Source organism: Ooceraea biroi, chromosome 5 (genome assembly GCF_003672135.1).
Source record: "Ooceraea biroi isolate clonal line C1 chromosome 5, Obir_v5.4, whole genome shotgun sequence".
Classification (NCBI taxonomy): Eukaryota; Metazoa; Arthropoda; class Insecta; order Hymenoptera; family Formicidae; genus Ooceraea; species Ooceraea biroi.
The window spans coordinates 7,556,437-7,575,836 of NC_039510.1; the positions used below are offsets into that span (position 1 = coordinate 7,556,437).

The window sequence follows — 19,400 nt, forward strand, 5'->3', positions numbered from 1 at the left end:
TTAGAACAATATATTTGAGGATATACTCGTTTTTTCCTCCCTTTTTCTCCAACGGTAATGCCCTTAATAGTACATCTTTCACAAGCGTAGAATGCACCAGGTGATTTTATGCATTTTATAAATGATCTTGCTGGAGAATCAGCAATAATTCCACTAATTGTAAAAGCATACGTTTTTCCACTTATAGTAACACCTGAATTAATTAATTTACTCGCTTCTGTTACAAAGTTGATTAAATAATCAGAAGCATTCAGAGGCTTAGAATCCCCACAATAAAGGGCAACAACGAAAGGTTCACAAACCCAATTGTCATGCACTATTTTTATAAGTATCGGCCAAACTTGTATTTGTGAATTGTTATAAATTTGAACACCATCAATATGAACAAATATAATAATTTCTTTTTCAATAAAGATATCTGGGTCAATTATTCTTTTCAAACCATGTTCGATTCCGATATAAATATATTCTCCGGTACCATTAACACTCTGCATTTGTTGTAAAATTCGATGATGTGTAGTGCCCAAAAGGGTTTGTGCAGTTTTGGGTAAAGTGGAATGCCCTTCTTCCCTTAATATTTGAAGTAAATCTGTCACAACGTTTAATTGCAAACTCCCTATGTTATTTAAGGTCCATTGCTGAATTTTTTCTTTTATATCACTATCACCATAATTATTAACTTCATCATCAGACAATATAAAACTGTTAAGATCATTTATCATTTCATCATTTATGTTGGAAGAAAGATTAATATTAGCAGAATCATTATTAAAATTGTCGTCTTCAAAATTAATATTTTGTCCATTATGTTCTGACATAACCTTATTCACCTTATCACTTACATTATTCTCGATATTATTTATCTCACAATCATTTTTTGTATTATTTTTATTACCTTTATTATGATTATTATTTATTAATCTCTTTATTTTTCGATACTTTTTTTGCCTATAATAATTTTGCGACATTATAAAAAATACTAATGAGACGATAATCACATCACGTTATTATAACTATGTACTATTGATAACGGTATCCAATCATCTACCAGGCATGGCCCAATATAGAATACCGACTATTGGCCAATATTGGTAACCGTAATTCGCGCCAAATCTAGAAAATGGTAGCCAGTAATGCGCCAAGCATGGGCCGTTATAGCACACCAAGTATTGGTAATCATAAATGGGGCCACTAATTGGCGCTGTTTTTTAGTCTGGCATTCCTACATGGGTACGTTGTAAATAAAGTACTCGACAATAACAGATACGTTATAGGCGATATTCTTGGTTTCAACCATGGGCCACGACCGATTAACACTATTTTATCGCCAGATAGATTAAGGCCATGGATAAAGCCAGTCATGTTCTAAAAGGAAAAAAATTTAATATATATAGTTATAAGTAGTTTGTAGGATTAATCGTAATATTATTTTAGTTTGAACATGCACTTATTGTAACACAGTATTTTTATTTTGTACTTACCGTTTGGATTCTTATTTTATTTTGTTATATATACAGGGTGTCCCAGACCTACCGTACCACCGGTTAATGGTAGATTCCTGAGGTGATTCTGAGACGAATGTTCCTCTTGCAAAATGTTGAGGGTGGCGTAGTTTCGGCGCTACGAAGGGTTGTAGTTATCCTATCCTTGTGTAGAATTTTCCCGCGTTCAGTGACGATGGGTCGAAGGGATCCCGCGCATCGTGCACACTTCAATTTGAACAGCCGCGAAAAATTAAGATCAAATTGAAGAAACAGTAGGAAATTTGACAGGATATTTTACAAAGTCATGTATTGGGAATAATTTTGTTAAGAATTGTTTATGATGTTCATATAACATTTTATTATTTAAAGAATCGTAAATAAATATGTTTTTTGTATCATAATAACAACATATCCAATGTCCTCCTCCCAACGAACTATGTAGTATCTGGATATGCTTTCTATTTCTCGGTATGGGTTCTATTGAATCAAGATGCTGTATTAGCAATGTATCAACAGGTCTATAATCTGAACAACTTTCTAAAAGTCGTTGGAAATTATTTATATGTATATCGCTAAGCCATTTGCCTCTGGTAATTATATCTTTTTCTGCAGGCATGAAAATTACGTTCCTTGCTTTTCGAGACATTTTAAATTCCTTTACCAATTTTTTGCAACTATGCAACACTTACTCTCAACCTTGTATGGGCGCAAAGCGACCTTGTATCCTTGTATAGATACGGGCGCAAAGCGATCCTTGTATATATACGGACGAAAAGCGACCTCGTATCCTTGTATATATACGGGTGCAAAGCGACCTTGTATCCTTGTATATATATATATATATACTTAAATAAAATTAAAAAAATTAGACAGAAAAGAATAGAAATAAACAAAAGAAAAAGGAATGTATACAGAAAGAAAGAGAAGGGGGGGAAGAGAGAGAGTAAATAAAATGAAATGTAAAAATAGAAAGAAAGAGATAATAGAAAAAGCGAAAGAAAAATAGAAAGAAAATAGAGAGAAAAATAGAAAGAAAAAAGACTTACTTTAACTCAACCAATCTGAAACAAACAATTATTTAAACTATATAACTAATATAATATTTTCAGACGATCTGAAGTAATGTCTTAATGTATTGGCAAAATGTTTTCATTTTTCTTCTATGTGCCCTACAAGCATAGATATGACGATGCAAAATCTGAAATTGGCAAATTTTCAATAAAGAAACGTCGTTATCATCATCGTCGTTTGTACAGTTCGTTCTTTTCGTCACAATGGCAGCAGCTACGTTTTTCCGCGTGCGCCAAAAATACGAGACAGCATGTACGCAGTGATGCCAGATTTCGTGCATTTCGTAGCATGCTTGACTCAACTTGCCCGGGCGACAGTGAGACCAAATGCTACCGCATGCTACCAGGCCTCGTTAATTGCATAAGCATAAAGTCGCCTCTGCTTTAAATTTAAGAGGGATGGGCGGTAAGGCCATGGGAAGGATGTAACTCCATAATTTCAAATGGAACACCCTATAAAATTTGCATATTTGGATTCTACATAGGAAATACTACCTACGATACCAGAACGATAAGGCATACTCGTTTGAAAATATTTATATAAAACAAAAAGAGTAATTACCCTGACAGCAACGTACGTGACAACCACATCACTACGACGTCACTACGTCTTGTTCACGTCTACATGACGTACTTGAAACGTATCTGCAGGCAGGGTATAATTACTCTTATTGCAATTATCCAGTTTTAACAATACAACTATGTTTTATATCTCACAAATATACATACACACATATGTGCGTGTATATTCTGTAATGTAATGTAAACTACACACATAGGTGTATGTACTTATAAACTATTAGCAGGTGCGAACAGTTACCATGCAGATCGTAGATATAAAATTGTTGACAGCTAATCAACATAATCAAAAACTTAAAATTTATAAAAGTAATCATCGATAAAAGAACAGAAGTACAATAAATTATTAGCAGGTTGCGAATAATTATCATGAAGAACGTAGATATACACTTTATAAAATTAATCATTGATAAAAGAACAGAAATGCAATAAAATATTAGCAGGTTGCGAACAGTTACCATGAAGAACGTAGATATAAAAGAATATTGACAGCTAATCAACATAATCAAAAAGTATTAAGATTTATAAAATTAATCATCAATAACAGAACACAAATGCAATAAATTATTAGCAGGTTGCAAACAGTTACCATAACGTATCCACAGATTCTCAATAATCGAGCGACTTATGCGTGTCTCCTTTTTTTTACATTTCTCTCTGCATCCATCCACCTTTCACATCAATCTTCTGCCACCATCCTCATCATTGATAAAAGAACAGAAATGCAATAAACTATTAGGAGATTGCGAACAGTTACCATAAAGAATATAGATATAAAGTTATTCACAGCTAATCATCAACATAACCGAAAAGTATTAAAAAGTATTAAAATTTATAAAAGTAATCATCGAGATAAAAGAACAGAAATGCAATAAACTATTAGAATATAAAATTTATAAAATTAATCATCGGTAAAAGAACAATGATTAACGTGCTGAACGTCAGAATATAGGTATAAAATGTATAAGTTACTTACATCGTATTCAATCTCACTCAATGGAATAGGTTACTTAACGACGAACTAAAACAATATCACTTTCACGTCTTCCTCGGCTGCGTTCAGATTTCCCGCCCGGGTCTTCCTTCACACATGTGGTCTGTTCTTTATAGGTTAAAAGGAGACAAATATAGTTTTTCTCACTCAATTTCTTCTTTCACTACACAGTATTTAATAATAATCAGAATAACATGTATAGGTTACTTACATTGTATTCAATCTCACTCAATGGAATTATTTAACGACGAACTAAAACAATAACACTTTCACGTCTTCCTCGGCTGCGTTCGGATTTCCCGCCCGGGTCTTCTTTCACACATGTAGTCTGTTCTTTATAGGTTAAAGGGAGACAAATATAGTTTTTCTCACTCAACTTTTTCTTTCACTACACAGTGCGGTCCAGTTGCAGCTTCAAGTGTTTCAGAACATCTTCTATCCCTTTTCTTCTTTCAAATAAAAAGAAGAAAGAAAATAGTTTGAAGCATCTGAAGCATCAACTGGACCGCAGCCCGCGTCGTACATCCGTACATGCTATCTCGCATCTCTGGCGCACGCGAAAAAACCGATATTAGCTGCTGCCACCTCGTTGAAAAGAACGAACTGTACAAACGACGATGATAATGACGACGAACGTTTCTTAAGTGAAATTTGCCAATTTCAGACTTTGCATCGCCATATCTCCGCTCGTAGAGCACGTGGAAGAAAAATGAAAACACTTTTATTACATAATTCGACCCCAAGCTATCCATTGAGCCTACTTAGAAGTTGATCAGATCAGCCGTTACTGAGGTCCGATAATCTAAGCGTCTCTGAAAACGTCGCGTCGCGTAACAGTACACGGTCGGTCTCGCTATGCATATACTTGGAGCGAGACACCACCGTGTCTCTTGATTGAGATCATTAGAAATATTCTGTTAAACAATTGCTATCCACGGACATTTATTGACAAGCATATAAATAGGAAACTCAAAAAATTAAACATAATGACGCATCATTGAACAATAATGACGACCGGCATGGTGATAGGAATTTTATAATGATTCCGTATATAAAAAATTGGAGTGAGAAATTGAGATGGCAGTTGTACAGATTCGGTCTCAATGTTGTTTACAACATACATAGAAAGTTAGACTGTATTATAAAGAGAGGAAAGCATAGCTTAATTAACGCACCGAAAACTGGTGTTGTTTATAAAATTGACTGCGAGGACTGTGACGGTTGTTACATTAGACAAACGAAAAGGCACGTAGAGACAAGAGTAAAAGAACACATGCATGATATTAAAAAGCACGAGAGTAATCATTCGGTGGTAAGTAGGCACAGATCTTTCAATAGTCATCAATTTGATTGGCACAATGTAAAGATTTTGCATCAGGAAAGTCATTGCAAAAAGAGGGAAATTGCCGAAATGTGCTATATTAAGCATCACAATAATACCATCAATTTACAAAAAAATACTGATAGCTTACCGTACTTATGACTTTATTTTGAATCATATGTGACGATCGACTACTGATATTTGCTCAAGTAACACAAAGGACGTGTCTTAGTATGGAGCAGTATGTGCTTGAAGCTAGTTGTTTGAGTGCTTTTACAATTCCTTTATTATTTTTGTATGATGTGTCGAATTAATTGTTTTCTGGCAGTAAGTTTTCTTATTTTCTTATGTTTATGTTGAGGCGTTCATTGGAATTGTTATAATTTTGTGTACATTTCCATTGTTTGATTTTAGAAAGCGATTTTCGCGCATTGATTGTCACTTGATAAGGGCCGAAACCGTCGATCGAAACGTTGTGACGTGATATTATTGTATGGCTAGTTTGGTTGATAATAAACAAGATTCTATTATATTATAGAATAATATTTTTCCCACAATACAAAGAGCGGTACTTATAACGCTATAAATACTTATAATAATAATTTTATGGGTGAAAAGGACATTTATAATACTACATTTTTAATCTGTTACATAAACATTCAGATACATTAAATATAACAACAAAATAGGTTTAACAAAATATTAATATATTTCTCGTCTATCTTATTTTTCAAACATGTAGAAAATAATCATTTAAAATAAAATATTTAGAAAGATTCATTAATCAATTTATATCACCCATGTATACTAAATACTACACGTATATAGTATCTAGAAATAGTATTGCATCCGATCGGAGAATGCTTCCTGTGGAACGATGGGCCTATCTGGCGTCTTGGGGGGATGGTCATCTCCTGGAGGACGCCAGATGGGTCCAAGAAGCCATGAAGGAGCAGTGAGGCGTATCTAGTAACCCGAGATAGGAGCAGCTCGGGATAGGATGTTTCACAGGAAGCACTCTCCGAATGAGTGCAACACTATTACATAAATAGAGATAGACAGTGACTCAAAATCACCGGTAATTTAATGGGCAGATTTTATGGAATATTCTAATTGCAAGACAAACATTTTAAAACAACAATATCAAAACTACAACAATTTTTAAAGAGCAAGTTTTTAAAAATAAAATTTATCAACGATACAACTAAAATTTCGCACGTTTGGATATGTCGCACTGTTTTCACATATATTTCATTATTTCATATATTAATATTAAATTATTCCTATTTAATATTTAATTATGCATATGTACAAATGTATATGTATATATGCCTATAAGAAAAAACAGTTTTTGGTGCTATAGAAATTTGTAAAATATATATACTATTTTATGTGTCTTTTGTATGTGAGTTGTGTCCATTTGATGAGCATGATATAATAGAAATAGTCGGATTTCTCGCCCGCAATTTTAACCAGAAGCCACCCTCCGCCGTTGTTATAAACGCCGACTTGTCCAGCACCATCGGGAGTTTTGTTTTAACATCTGGTTCGAGATCACAACGCCATAGCAGGTAGAACATCATAATTTTCGCTTCCATCAATGCAAATCTGTTGCCTATGCAAATTCTAGGCCCAATACCGAATGGCATGTAGATTGAGTTGTCCACACTCTCGTTCAGGAATCTGTCTGGATTAAATTTGAGAGGCTCCGAGTAATATTTGGGATCGCGATGCAGAGAATAACTCTGGAACCAAACATTCTCTCCAGGCTTAATCGTGACGGGTTTGCCATCCGGAGTAGCAGGTGGCATTTCGAAATCCTCAGTACACACTCTATCGAGAAATGATGCCAATGGATATAATCTCATGGTTTCAGTCACAACAGCATCCAAATACTTCATGCTATTAATGGACTCGTAAGTAGGTTTACCATTGTTTTGTTTGAGGACATCTTCAATTTCGGCTCTAAGTTTGGTCTGAACATCAGGATTTACTGCGATCTCATGTGCTAAGAAACACATAACTGTCGATACGGAATCGAATCCAGCAACAAAGAAGACAAACGCTTGAGCAGTCATTTCATCAATGTCAAATATAGGCCCGTAATTCTTGTCCCTTGTCTCCATCATCAACTGCATCATATCTCGTCGGACAATTCCGTGCTCATCCCTGGCTTTCACAGTATCAGTGACAATGTTTTTGAAGAAATTCTCTATCTCAGCGCTAAACACTCTTATTTTGAGAAGTTTTGCAAGTCGCGGCCAATTTCTGCACATGAGAAATTTTAATGTCATTTTAAAATCAAAGTTTATAGTTTTTTTGCCAACTAAGAAGAACTCGTTCTTTGGTTGGTTGAAAGAATCCACGCTGATGCCGAAAGCACATGTGGCTACTACATCAGTAGCGTATCTCCTGAGTGTATCCTTCATGTCATATGTCTTGCTAGATTTCCCAGATTCAGTTATTACAAAATCGGTGAAGTTCTCGGCGCATTGACACATTAGACCGAACATCATTTTCATCTTGCTGGATGTAAAGCTAGGACTGAGAAGCTTTCGCATTTCGCGCCAGTGATCACCCCGTAAACCAAATAGGTTCCTTCTGGCAATTGATTCCACATCGTCGTTTACAAAGTTGCGATGATCCGTGAAATTGTCGAAATTTTTAATGGCAATAGTGTTAATGAGTTCTGGATCACGTATCACGTATACTGGTGTCATCAAGTCATAGAATCCGAAGTATCTCGCATTCGAGAAGTGATTGTACAGTCTGTGTATATTGTCGACGAAACTTATACGTCGAAAAATGTAGGGCGCCATGTTGCCCAGTAATGGTACTGGTCGTTGATATGGAACTTTGCGTTGGTCAAAATAAGACATTTGACTCAGAATAAAATAATACATACAAATGCATATTGCGAAAATACCCAGAAGCAAAGTAGAAAGCTCCATCACTGTTAGTTTGATTGATTGCACGGTCGAAGAGGAACGTTGTTACGTTTTCCTAATTGTTGCCAGTTCGATATTACGCTTTATTAGTTCAGTAGTACGTACGGACTGCGGAGTTTTCACTTGGACTAATGACAATCACTTTAGAATTACTGTTGCTTGTTTTCAGGGACAATTTCTGCAAACGACTGTTAGACTCCTGTTCTTTTAACTGATTATATTGCACGACAGTGGGAGATACGTCATGTGTCATTATAACTGATAGCGTCTTATCCTCTCACTTAACTTTTCGACTATCAAGAGCAGATATAAGCGTCACAATGACATCTCACGAATTACATACGTTGTCATCGTTTTATTCTGCATTACAAGTGATGTTCCAACATAAAATTTACGCGAAATTGTAATTTTGTTTTCGTGACTTTGTTATTTGCATATCGACATAAGTATATATTTCACATTTTTCATTGTATTATTAGATGACATATTAAGCAATCACCTGTATACTGTTACATCTTTATGTAATAATGTTCAAAGAAACACAAAATATATTCCATGAGAGATTTATCTTTTTTCTTTCTTTTGCTTTCATGTCATTCAGTTTCTTATGAACGTTATTTAAAATAATTTTACATAAAAAGTAATTAATACATTTTAATTTTTTCCTTGCAACTTTGTGCCTTCCTTTCGATTTAATAGTTATAAAGATGACCAACGAAATGACTAGTTGCTACAAATAATGACATTATAATAAATTAAAATTAAACTTCTAGTTTTACTAGCATTTTTCTAGCAATCCTCTTGTATTATTCTGGTAGTAATTATAGGAATTTTAATAATAAAATTGATAATATTTAGTCTCCTTTTTTATCAAGAGATGGTTTTTCCACCGATTGATTCAAAAATTCTAAAAACATCTTAAAATTAGTAGGTGTCAGATCAAAGTAAGACTTCAACCATTAAACAAATAATTATTTTAATAATTCATAAGCTAATAGTAATTTATAATAGTAAGTTATGTAATATTAATAAGGTTTATAAATATATTATGGGTAATCATGGTTATTTGGAATTCTTTTTATGTAGTAAGCAAATATGTAAATACTTACCATACATAATTATCAATTTTCTTTCTGTATTCTAATTTCAGGACATGGAATTTACTTTGTCATCGCAATCGAAATAATTAGGTTCAAAGTGCAATAAGTACATGACATGCAATAATGTGTATATAAATGAATCATAGTACACTGAAAAAAAGATTTACGCAATCACAAAACAATAACTCGTTTTGAGCAACTTATTTTGGTTACATAGTACCAATGGCTAATTAATTGGTATCAAATAAAACTATTGCTCAGAATGAGATGCTGTCTGCTGAAAAGTAATGAATCATTTATTAGATTCGAAATACGTAAAGTGAAATGTAGAAACTATTTATGTGTATAACTATTCCATATATTATTTCTTAATGTTGTGCTACTAAAATTGAGTAACTATTAATCATATTTGGATAAACAATTATTCAATTTAAACAATTTACAAATTAAATCTTAATAAACGCTTATTACAGTAACAAAATATTAAGTTCAATTCAATTAATCTTTTCGTGAGACACTCTTTAATAGACTTCAAATGGACTTATAAATATTTACTTATAATTTAGTATCCAATTGTAAAAATGAGAAAGCATTATCTCCTTTCAAGGTAATGTTTCTTTCATTAAATATAAAAATGAGATTGTTTTCAATAAATATTTCATAACCTTAGTAAATATTTATTGAAATGTAATACGTCATTTATTCAAAATAATTAAAGTTGTTTTAAAATTGATTTTACATTGATTTTATCTTATATATTAAATCTTAAATTACGTGAAATCCCAGCAAACACAGAATATAACTATTATATATCTCAGAAGTAACACGTAATATAACAGTTGTTATAGCTATAATCTAGATTATTAATGTTGAGGCTACATAATTTCCTTTCTTAACTGTAATATTACTTTGTTTTAAAACTTTATTATAACTGTGTTATTTACTGGTTATAATAATATAACAATAATATAAATTGAACATAACATAATTATAACATTTTATAATTTAAGTAAAAAGCTTCCACCCTCATACAGTGTGTATATTTTGTGGCTCCAAACCACCCTCCACCTGTGTGTGTATGTGTGTGTGTGTGTGTGTGTGTGTACGCGCGCGCGTGTACGCTGCGTGTATGTTGTTCCTATCCGTTATCCTGTCCTGGACTGATTCTGTTTGATAGTCAACCAGCTCCAGACTGATTGACACGCATTTTGCCGTGCTTATCATTACTCAGGATAACCGACGTGACGAGGCTTTCATCAAGCTTTGGGGTGCTTGATTTATGTAAATCCCCTTGCTTCTCACGATTTTTTATAAACATATTACAAAAACTGTTCAAAGACGTTTCTATTTTCTTGAACACATAAAGCGATTCTTTGCTCAAAACGGCTAACAATTTCTAATAATACGGCCCGTGGTATGTTTGTATCACAACAAAATTACCTTTTTAAAAAAAGGTACAAAAAAGGCGCCAAGTATACGCGCGCGAAGGTAAAAAGAACTCTACAAAACTAATGATATCTTTCAAATCCGAAGTTCTTTCAAAAAAGAACTCTACAAAACCAATGATATTAACAAATTGCGCCAACTACAATGAGTATTTATGCAAACCAGAAAATCTATTACTTTTTAGTACTCTTTGGCAGATATTCATTGTTGATTCTTATTTAAAACCATGTTAAGTACAAAATTCTTTCAAAAAAGAACTCTACAAAAGTAATGATATCAAACCATTGCGCCAACTATGAAAATGAGTATTTATGCAAATCAGAAAATCTATTACTTTAGTTGGGTATTTATGCAAACCAGAACATCTATTACTTTTTATTATTACTCTTTGGCCGATATTCATTGTTGATTCTTATTTAAAACGATGTTAAGTAAAATCATAAGATATTTGTTTGAAACCAATCACACAGCCGTATTAGCATCTTAAGACATTACTTCAGATCGTCTGGAAATAAGAACGGACTATGAATACTGGCCTTTGATATTAAAGTGCTATATCTAGTTAATAATATATGATTCTGTAATACATTACATTCAACATACAAATAAATATTTTAATATTATTATCTCCTAGTCGCGATCTGAAGTAATAATGTCTTAAGGGTAATTATATAGCGAAGCGGACTGAAAACTATGCGTGATACTTTTTTGGTTAATAACTTTTTAATAAACAACGAGCAACAGATGAAACCTTCTGCATGTTACTTGGTGGAAAATCCATACGAAACCACTAAATTAATTTTGTTTACAACTTTTTAATAAACAACGAGCGACGGCTAAAACCTTTTGAAGGTCACTCAGGAGGGTGACCTTTATAATATATGTCAAGGTCTAGGTCATCCGAGGGTACTCCGTTAAACTATATAATTACCCTTAAGACATTATTACTTCAGATCGCGACTAGGAGATAATAATATTAAAATATTTATTTGTATGTTGAATGTAATGTATTACAGAATCATATATTATTAACTAGATATAGCACTTTAATATCAAAGGCCAGTATTCATAGTCCGTTCTTATTTCCAGACGATCTGAAGTAATGTCTTAAGATGCTAATACGGCTGTGTGATTGGTTTCAAACAAATATCTTATGATTTTACTTAACATCGTTTTAAATAAGAATCAACAATGAATATCGGCCAAAGAGTAATAATAAAAAGTAATAGATGTTCTGGTTTGCATAAATACCCAACTAAAGTAATAGATTTTCTGATTTGCATAAATACTCATTTTCATAGTTGGCGCAATGGTTTGATATCATTACTTTTGTAGAGTTCTTTTTTGAAAGAATTTTGTACTTAACATGGTTTTAAATAAGAATCAACAATGAATATCTGCCAAAGAGTACTAAAAAGTAATAGATTTTCTGGTTTGCATAAATACTCATTGTAGTTGGCGCAATTTGTTAATATCATTGGTTTTGTAGAGTTCTTTTTTGAAAGAACTTCGGATTTGAAAGATATCATTAGTTTTGTAGAGTTCTTTTTACCTTCGCGCGCGTATACTTGGCGCCTTTTTTGTACCTTTTTTTAAAAAGGTAATTTTGTTGTGATATCATTACTTTTGTAGAGTTCTTTTTTTCTTCGCGCGCGTATACTTGGCACTTTTTTTGTACCTTTTTTAAAAAGGTAATTTTGTTGTCATTTCACACATTTTGTAGTGTGAAGTATCTTATTCTTTTTTTAATTAACGGCATTAATAACATTTATTATCAGGAAAATGATATTTGCACTAAATCATTACAGTATAATTTTGCAACTATGCAACACTTCTCTTACTCTCACCAATCCTGTATGGGCGCAAAGCGACCTTGTATCCTTGTATATATACGGGCACAAAGCGATCCTTGTATATACAGGGTGGTCCACTTAAATCGATCATCTTAGATATTTCACTTGTTTTTGATGATACGAAAAAATGTCTAAGGAAAAAGTTGCACCGTTCGAAGGGGCTATCATGATGACAGAACAACAATTTTTTCAAGGCTATTTTTTTCGGAGATTTAAAGGTCAAGATAATTTTTTTAAATGGAACTACATATTTTTGTTTGCGCAATTTTATAGCCAACATCAAGAGGAGTTCAGCGACCTATGACAACATGATCTTTAAATAATCTTGAACGCGGGAAACAGAAAAATCAAACTTTATGCTCTTCAACACAAAAATTTATTTAAGGAGGTGTTCGAAATGATGTCCTCCGACTTCAATACATTTTCTAATACGATGCACAAATGATACTCTTACCCTTTCTATCATTTCTGAATTTATACTAGCACATGCATTCAAAATGCGCTCTCTCATGGTCTCTTGTGTAGTTGGTACATCATTGTAAACAGTGTTCTTTAACATTCCCCACAAAAAAGTCTAAAGGATTCAAATCAGGAGAACGTGCTGGCCAACTGATATGTCCTCCTCTTCCTATCCAGTGTTCCGGAAATATTTCGTGTAAAACTGTACGTGCAACATGTGCGTTATGAGCCGGACAACCACCATGCTGATACCACATTTGTAAACGAGTTTCTAACGGCACCTCTTCCAATAAGTTTGGTAATTGTTGGGACAAAAAATCAGCATATTTTTGACCATTTAATGTACCATCAATAAAGAAAGGGCCAATGATTCGATTGTGTAAAACACCACACCATACATTAAGACTCCATGGACGTTGACGTTCTACTTGTCGAAGCCACCTTGGATTTTCAACGGACCAATTGTGCATATTTCTTCTATTTACTTGTCCATGGTTAGTGAAAGTTGATTCATCGGTAAACAATATTCTGTTGAAGAAGAATTCATTGACCTCCAACTGTTGTAGCGGCCATTGACAAAATTCTATTCGATTAATAAAATCATTTCCATGAAGTTCTTGATGCAATGCAATGTGATATGGATGAAATGAGTGGCGTTTAAGAATGCGTAAAACACTTGTCTTAGAAATACCAGTATTACTTTGTATTTGTCGAGAACTGATATGTGGATTATTTGCCACTGCAGCCAAAACAGTAACTTCTGTTGGTTCATTAGTTTGCAAACGAGGTCGCATTTTCTTACGTGAACAAACACTTCCAGTTTCACGAAATATTTTAATAAGACGGTCAAAAGCAGCGCGAGACGGTAAACGCTTTTCACGGTATCTTTGGCCGTACATTCTCTGCGCCTCTGTAGAGCTTCTTCCGCTTTCACCGTAAATAAGAAGCATTTCTATTCTTTCCTCTTTCGTATAATCAGTCATATTTAAACTCTGATATCAAGAAGCTCAGGAAATGAACTGAACTGCGAAAGCATTTCACGATCATAAATATTTACATACACATACACACACGCACACAATACATGTATGGAATTATTTCAATCTTACATTCCATTGAATTCCAGAACATGAGAGTGTTTACCGATGAATCAATGTTCACTAATCATGGACAAGTAAATAGAAGAAATATACTACTGGACCGTCAAAAATCTAAGGTGGCTTCGATAAGTAGAACGTCCATGGAGCCTTAGAAAATGTATTGAAGTCGGAGGACATCATTTCGAACACCTTAAATAAATTTTTGTGTTGAAGAGCATAAAGTTTGATTTTTCTGTTTCCCGCGTTCAAGATCATTTAAAGGTCATGTTGTCATAGGTCGCTGAACTCCTCTCGATGTTGGCTATAAAATTGCGCAAACAAAAATATGTAGTTCCATTTAAAAAAATTATCTTGACCTTTGAATCTCCGAAAAAATAGCCTTGAAAAAATTGTTGTTCTGTCATCATGATAGCCCCTTCGAACGGTGCAACTTTTTCCTTAGACATTTTTTCGTATCATCAAAAACAAGTGAAATATCTAAGATGATCGATTTAAGTGGACCACCCTGTATATATATATGTATATACGATTTCATTTGACTTCATACGATTTCATCTGATTACAAATGATTTCATCTGATTGCAAATAATTTTTTTCATTACATATGAAATCATTTGATAAAATAAATGATTTCATCTGATTACACAATGATTTCTTGTGATTGCATATGTAATCATCAGATTTCTAATGATTAGAAGTGATTTCATTTCAATCAATCATGGTGTTTCTAATCAAATGAAATCATTTGTAATCATTAGAAATCTGATGATTACATATGCAATCACAAGAAATCATTGTGTAATCAGATGAAATCATTTATTTTATCAAATGATTTCATATGTAATGAAAAAAATTATTTGCAATCAGATGAAATCATTTGTAATTAGATGAAATCGTATGAAGTCAAATGAAATCATGTAATCGTGAGACACTATTTTACCTACCCAGATAACCACACGTGCCAGCACGTTGTGCTCAACACATCATGTAATCAATATGCAGTCCGTGTGTCATCTTGTATCGATAAAGTAGGTAATATTTGCATGGCGCTGTCATGGCACGCAATTTAAACTGTGATAGCATTCTGGAAGCACGAGTACGCGAGAAAGAGCTGTAGCATAACCACGATCCGATATATGTTAGAAATTATAAAGATTATATTATATAGGTAAGCAATTTAATCATATTTTAACTATATTTTAAATTATTAATATATTAGAATTCCGAGTTTGGCATAACTTCAAGAAAATATCATTGTTTTAGAACAAACGTTTTCGAGGTTAACGTTAATGCTACCCAACAATTTGCATTGCACATATGTACGTATTCGACTGCAAGTTAAAATTAACCTATTACAAATGTATTACAACCGAAAATAAATGGATATAATATAATAAAGTTTGTTAAAAAGTAATAAAGTAATATAAGATACGTAGTAACGATCGGAAAACATTACATGAGAGCACGAACACGAGGAGGTGACAGAAAAAAATTACAATGTATAAGTTACGCAAAATGTGTTCTCGCAAAATTTTATATAACATTTCAAGGGAGTATAAATAAAAGCTGGAACATACAATTCGTGCTTCACATCAAGAAATAATAAACATTGCAAAAGCAAGTGAAAAACCTCTAAAAACGAATGTTTCTCAATTGAATGATTCGACCAATTTTTCTACTGTACAGGAAGTCCCAATTATGCAACTTGTGGGTGATTCTTCTATAATAAATTGTGATGAGACTGATAATTCAAATCAGTTTGATAATTTAAGTAGTACTTCAGATCAGACATCTGGGAATAAGGACCCAGAGGAATCTGAAAACACTGAAGAATCTTTACTTTCTGAAGAAATAAGTTTTGAGAAACAACTGGCTTCTGTCTTTATAAAAATGAAAATCACTCATGTCCAAGCCAAAGAGATTGTGAAACTTCTTAAAAGTCACTCCTTGTTTTTCAAATCTTCCTAGTGATCCAAGAACAATTTTGAATTCTCCTCGTACATCACATCATGTTGATGAAATTGCTGGAGGACAGTATTTGCATTTAGGTGTTGAAGAAGGAATTACATCAATTTTGAAAATAACTTCTTTGGATATGATCCCTGATAATCTGGAGATTAATTTTCATATAGATGGTGTATCTTTATATAATGCAAGCAATATTCAATTATATCCTATACAAATCAGAGTCGCAAATATTTATCAAAGCAAGCCAGAAATCATAGGTATTTGGAAAGGATTGTCGAAACCTACAAGTGCTGTAGAATTATTAAAACCATTTGTTGATGTATTAAAAGTCAGAAATAATAATGGAATTATTTTTAATGGAAGAAGACTAACATTCAGTCTTCGTTGTTTCATTGCTGATGCTGTAGCTCGAGCTTTTATATTAGGTCATCAAGGTCATAAATCTCGAGTCCCATGTTCGAAATGTTGGATCACAGGAGAAAGTATTCGTCAAGGTGTCATGGTATATAGTGGTATTGAGCATAGATTGAGAACAAATGAGGAATATACTATATGCTTAGATGGAGAGCATCATGTCGAAGGCGAATCTTCTATTGCACGTCTTTCAATAGATTTAGTAAAACAAACTGTATTTGATTACATGCATTTAGTTTGCATTGGTGTAATGGAAAAAATATTTCTCGCTATTATTAATGGTAAATATGCTTCCTGTGCAAAACTGTCATCTTCTTCAATAAAACTTCTTTCTGATAGATTAGAGCTTGCCAAACAATTCTGTCCCAGAGAGTTTGCAAGAAAACCAAGTAATATATCCAGGCATCGTACATTCAAAGCTACAGAACATCGTCAAATTCTATTGTATATTGGTCCTGTTATTTTTCTTGGAATTATGAATGAAGCTATGTATTTACATTTTCTATTATTACATTCTGCGATTCGCATTTTGGTAGATGTTGTTTCTTGTAGGAATATAATAATGATTGATAAGGCCGAAATAATGTTAAAAATTTTTGTTAAAAGAGCTGCGGAACATTATGGTGTGGAATTTATTTCATATAATGTTCATGGTCTGTTACATTTATGTAATGATGTAAAAAATTATGGTCCTTTAGATTCTGTTTCGGCCTTTCCATATGAGAACAACATGACATTTTAGAAAAATGTGTAGAAAGCCAAACCAGCAGTTGCAACAGATAGCTAATAGGCGTTATGAAGAAAAACAAATACATAGAACTTATTCATTAATTAAGAATTCCATAAAAGTTTCAGGTGTACACAAGAATGGACCCATATTAACAATTGGTTCTCACTGTTATTCTCAATATCGCAATTTACTTTCCAAAAAGTTCGTTTTATCATTAAATGGTAGAGATGATACGATCATTCTGGAAGATTCAAGTATTTGCATTCTTCAAAATATTATAAAAGATGAGCAGAAATATTATTGTATAGTAAAAAAGTTTAACAAGATTGAAAATTTCTTTCACACTTTAGTGAAATCTTCTGAAATAGGAATTTTTCATTGTTCATTACTTTCTGATGAGATGATTGTAATTAATTTCGATCAAGTTGTTGGGAAATGCTTCAAACTTCCTCTTTGTGACAACGTAAATCAAACTTAGACTTCTAATTATGATTATGTAGTTGCTACAATTTTATCGTCTTGTAATTAATATTATATAACTTTTCTTCGATTTAGTTTTCTCAAAATAAGTAAAAAAAGTAGTCGTCTGATAGGAACTATTGAAACAAACCAGAGTATGCAAAATTTAGTTGAGGATTTAGACGATGCAAGTTACATGTTTGCACCACAAGATACGGAAACTGACATTACACAATTGTCACAATTGTCATCTCACTCTTCATCAATATCTTCTACGAAAAACCAAATTGAAAATAAGAATGTTGTGACAAATCGTACTACATTACTATTAGCAACACAAACACAAGAAAATGAAGTAGTTGACCAAAACGTTGCTTTGAGATCCATGCGATATGAACCAGAAAATAAACATGATAGGAGAAGAATCTCTCAGCAGAAATGGAAAATCGTGGAAAGGAATCAGACAAATACCTTAGAAAAGCAGCCACCACAGGTAACAAAATAAATATTTTAATAAATTATATTAATAATTATGCTTAATTAAGGCTATGTTTATTATTGTTTTCAGTATTGTGTAGGCAAAATGAACAATCAGACAACTCCAACTAATCGAAGAAGCCCTTCAACAAGTCCTTCTATATTGAGAAGGTACTCAAACAAGTAACGTGTGAATAAAACTTTACCACTGAAGAATACAACTCAAGTAAAGAAGAAGCGGACAGAAGATAGAACACCTGATGAATGTTTTTGGGATACTTCAACTGTGAATGCTTCATCCGATGAACGTTTGTCGAATACTCCAACTTTGAATACTTCAACAATATTACGGAATATCATGAATATTTGTCAAGAATCATTTCAATAAGTAACACTTAAATATAAAATATGTAACATATCTGTTCTGACACATAATTACCCAATATCAAATATATGACACAAATATATTATAAACATTTATTTTAAATATAATAAGCTTATTTTAAGTATCACAATTTTTTTTAATTTGCAATTACGTACAAGGTTTAAAACAATTATAACTATTTACTTTTTAATTCTTGTACGTTTTTCTTTTTGCAGAAAATTCAATTAACGGCTAGATACAATAGAACAGAAACAAAGGTACTTTTCTTATAACAATAGTTATTAGTATTCTTTAATATTACATATTTTTTATATTATATGATTATCATTATATTTACAGTGCAAACCAGATAATGTTGATACAGTTAACCAAATCCAGAAAGAGAAGAATACATAACAGGCCTGAATGTCTTCCTTTTAAAACTATGGACAATTTTATACGGTTTGATGACCTCAATAATGAAATGTATGATGAAGTTGTAAGTATCTAAATTAATAAGTTTTATTTTAATGTGTGTTACATGCGCTTATGCACCACGTGCTTATGTATGTTTCTTAAAATTTTTCTTTGTGAAGTTTAGCATGTTTATACACATCATTAGATAGATTTTTAA

General features: G+C 32.6%; 1 protein-coding gene across 1 annotated transcript; it reads right to left on the reverse strand.

Moving 5' to 3' along the window:
* Positions 1 to 5,973: 5,973 nt before the first annotated feature.
* On the reverse strand, positions 5,974 to 8,629 carry LOC105286437 (cytochrome P450 9e2). Its single transcript, XM_011351389.3, has one exon. It carries the CDS (start codon positions 8,397 to 8,399, stop codon positions 6,837 to 6,839), a length of 1,563 nt encoding a protein of 520 aa, XP_011349691.2. The 5' UTR covers positions 8,400 to 8,629; the 3' UTR covers positions 5,974 to 6,836.
* Positions 8,630 to 19,400: the final 10,771 nt, after the last annotated feature.

Coding starts and splice junctions, on each gene's coding strand:
- LOC105286437 (XM_011351389.3), bottom strand. CDS start 8,399: ATGGAGCTTTCTACTTTGCTTCTGGGTATTTTCGCAATATGCATTTGT.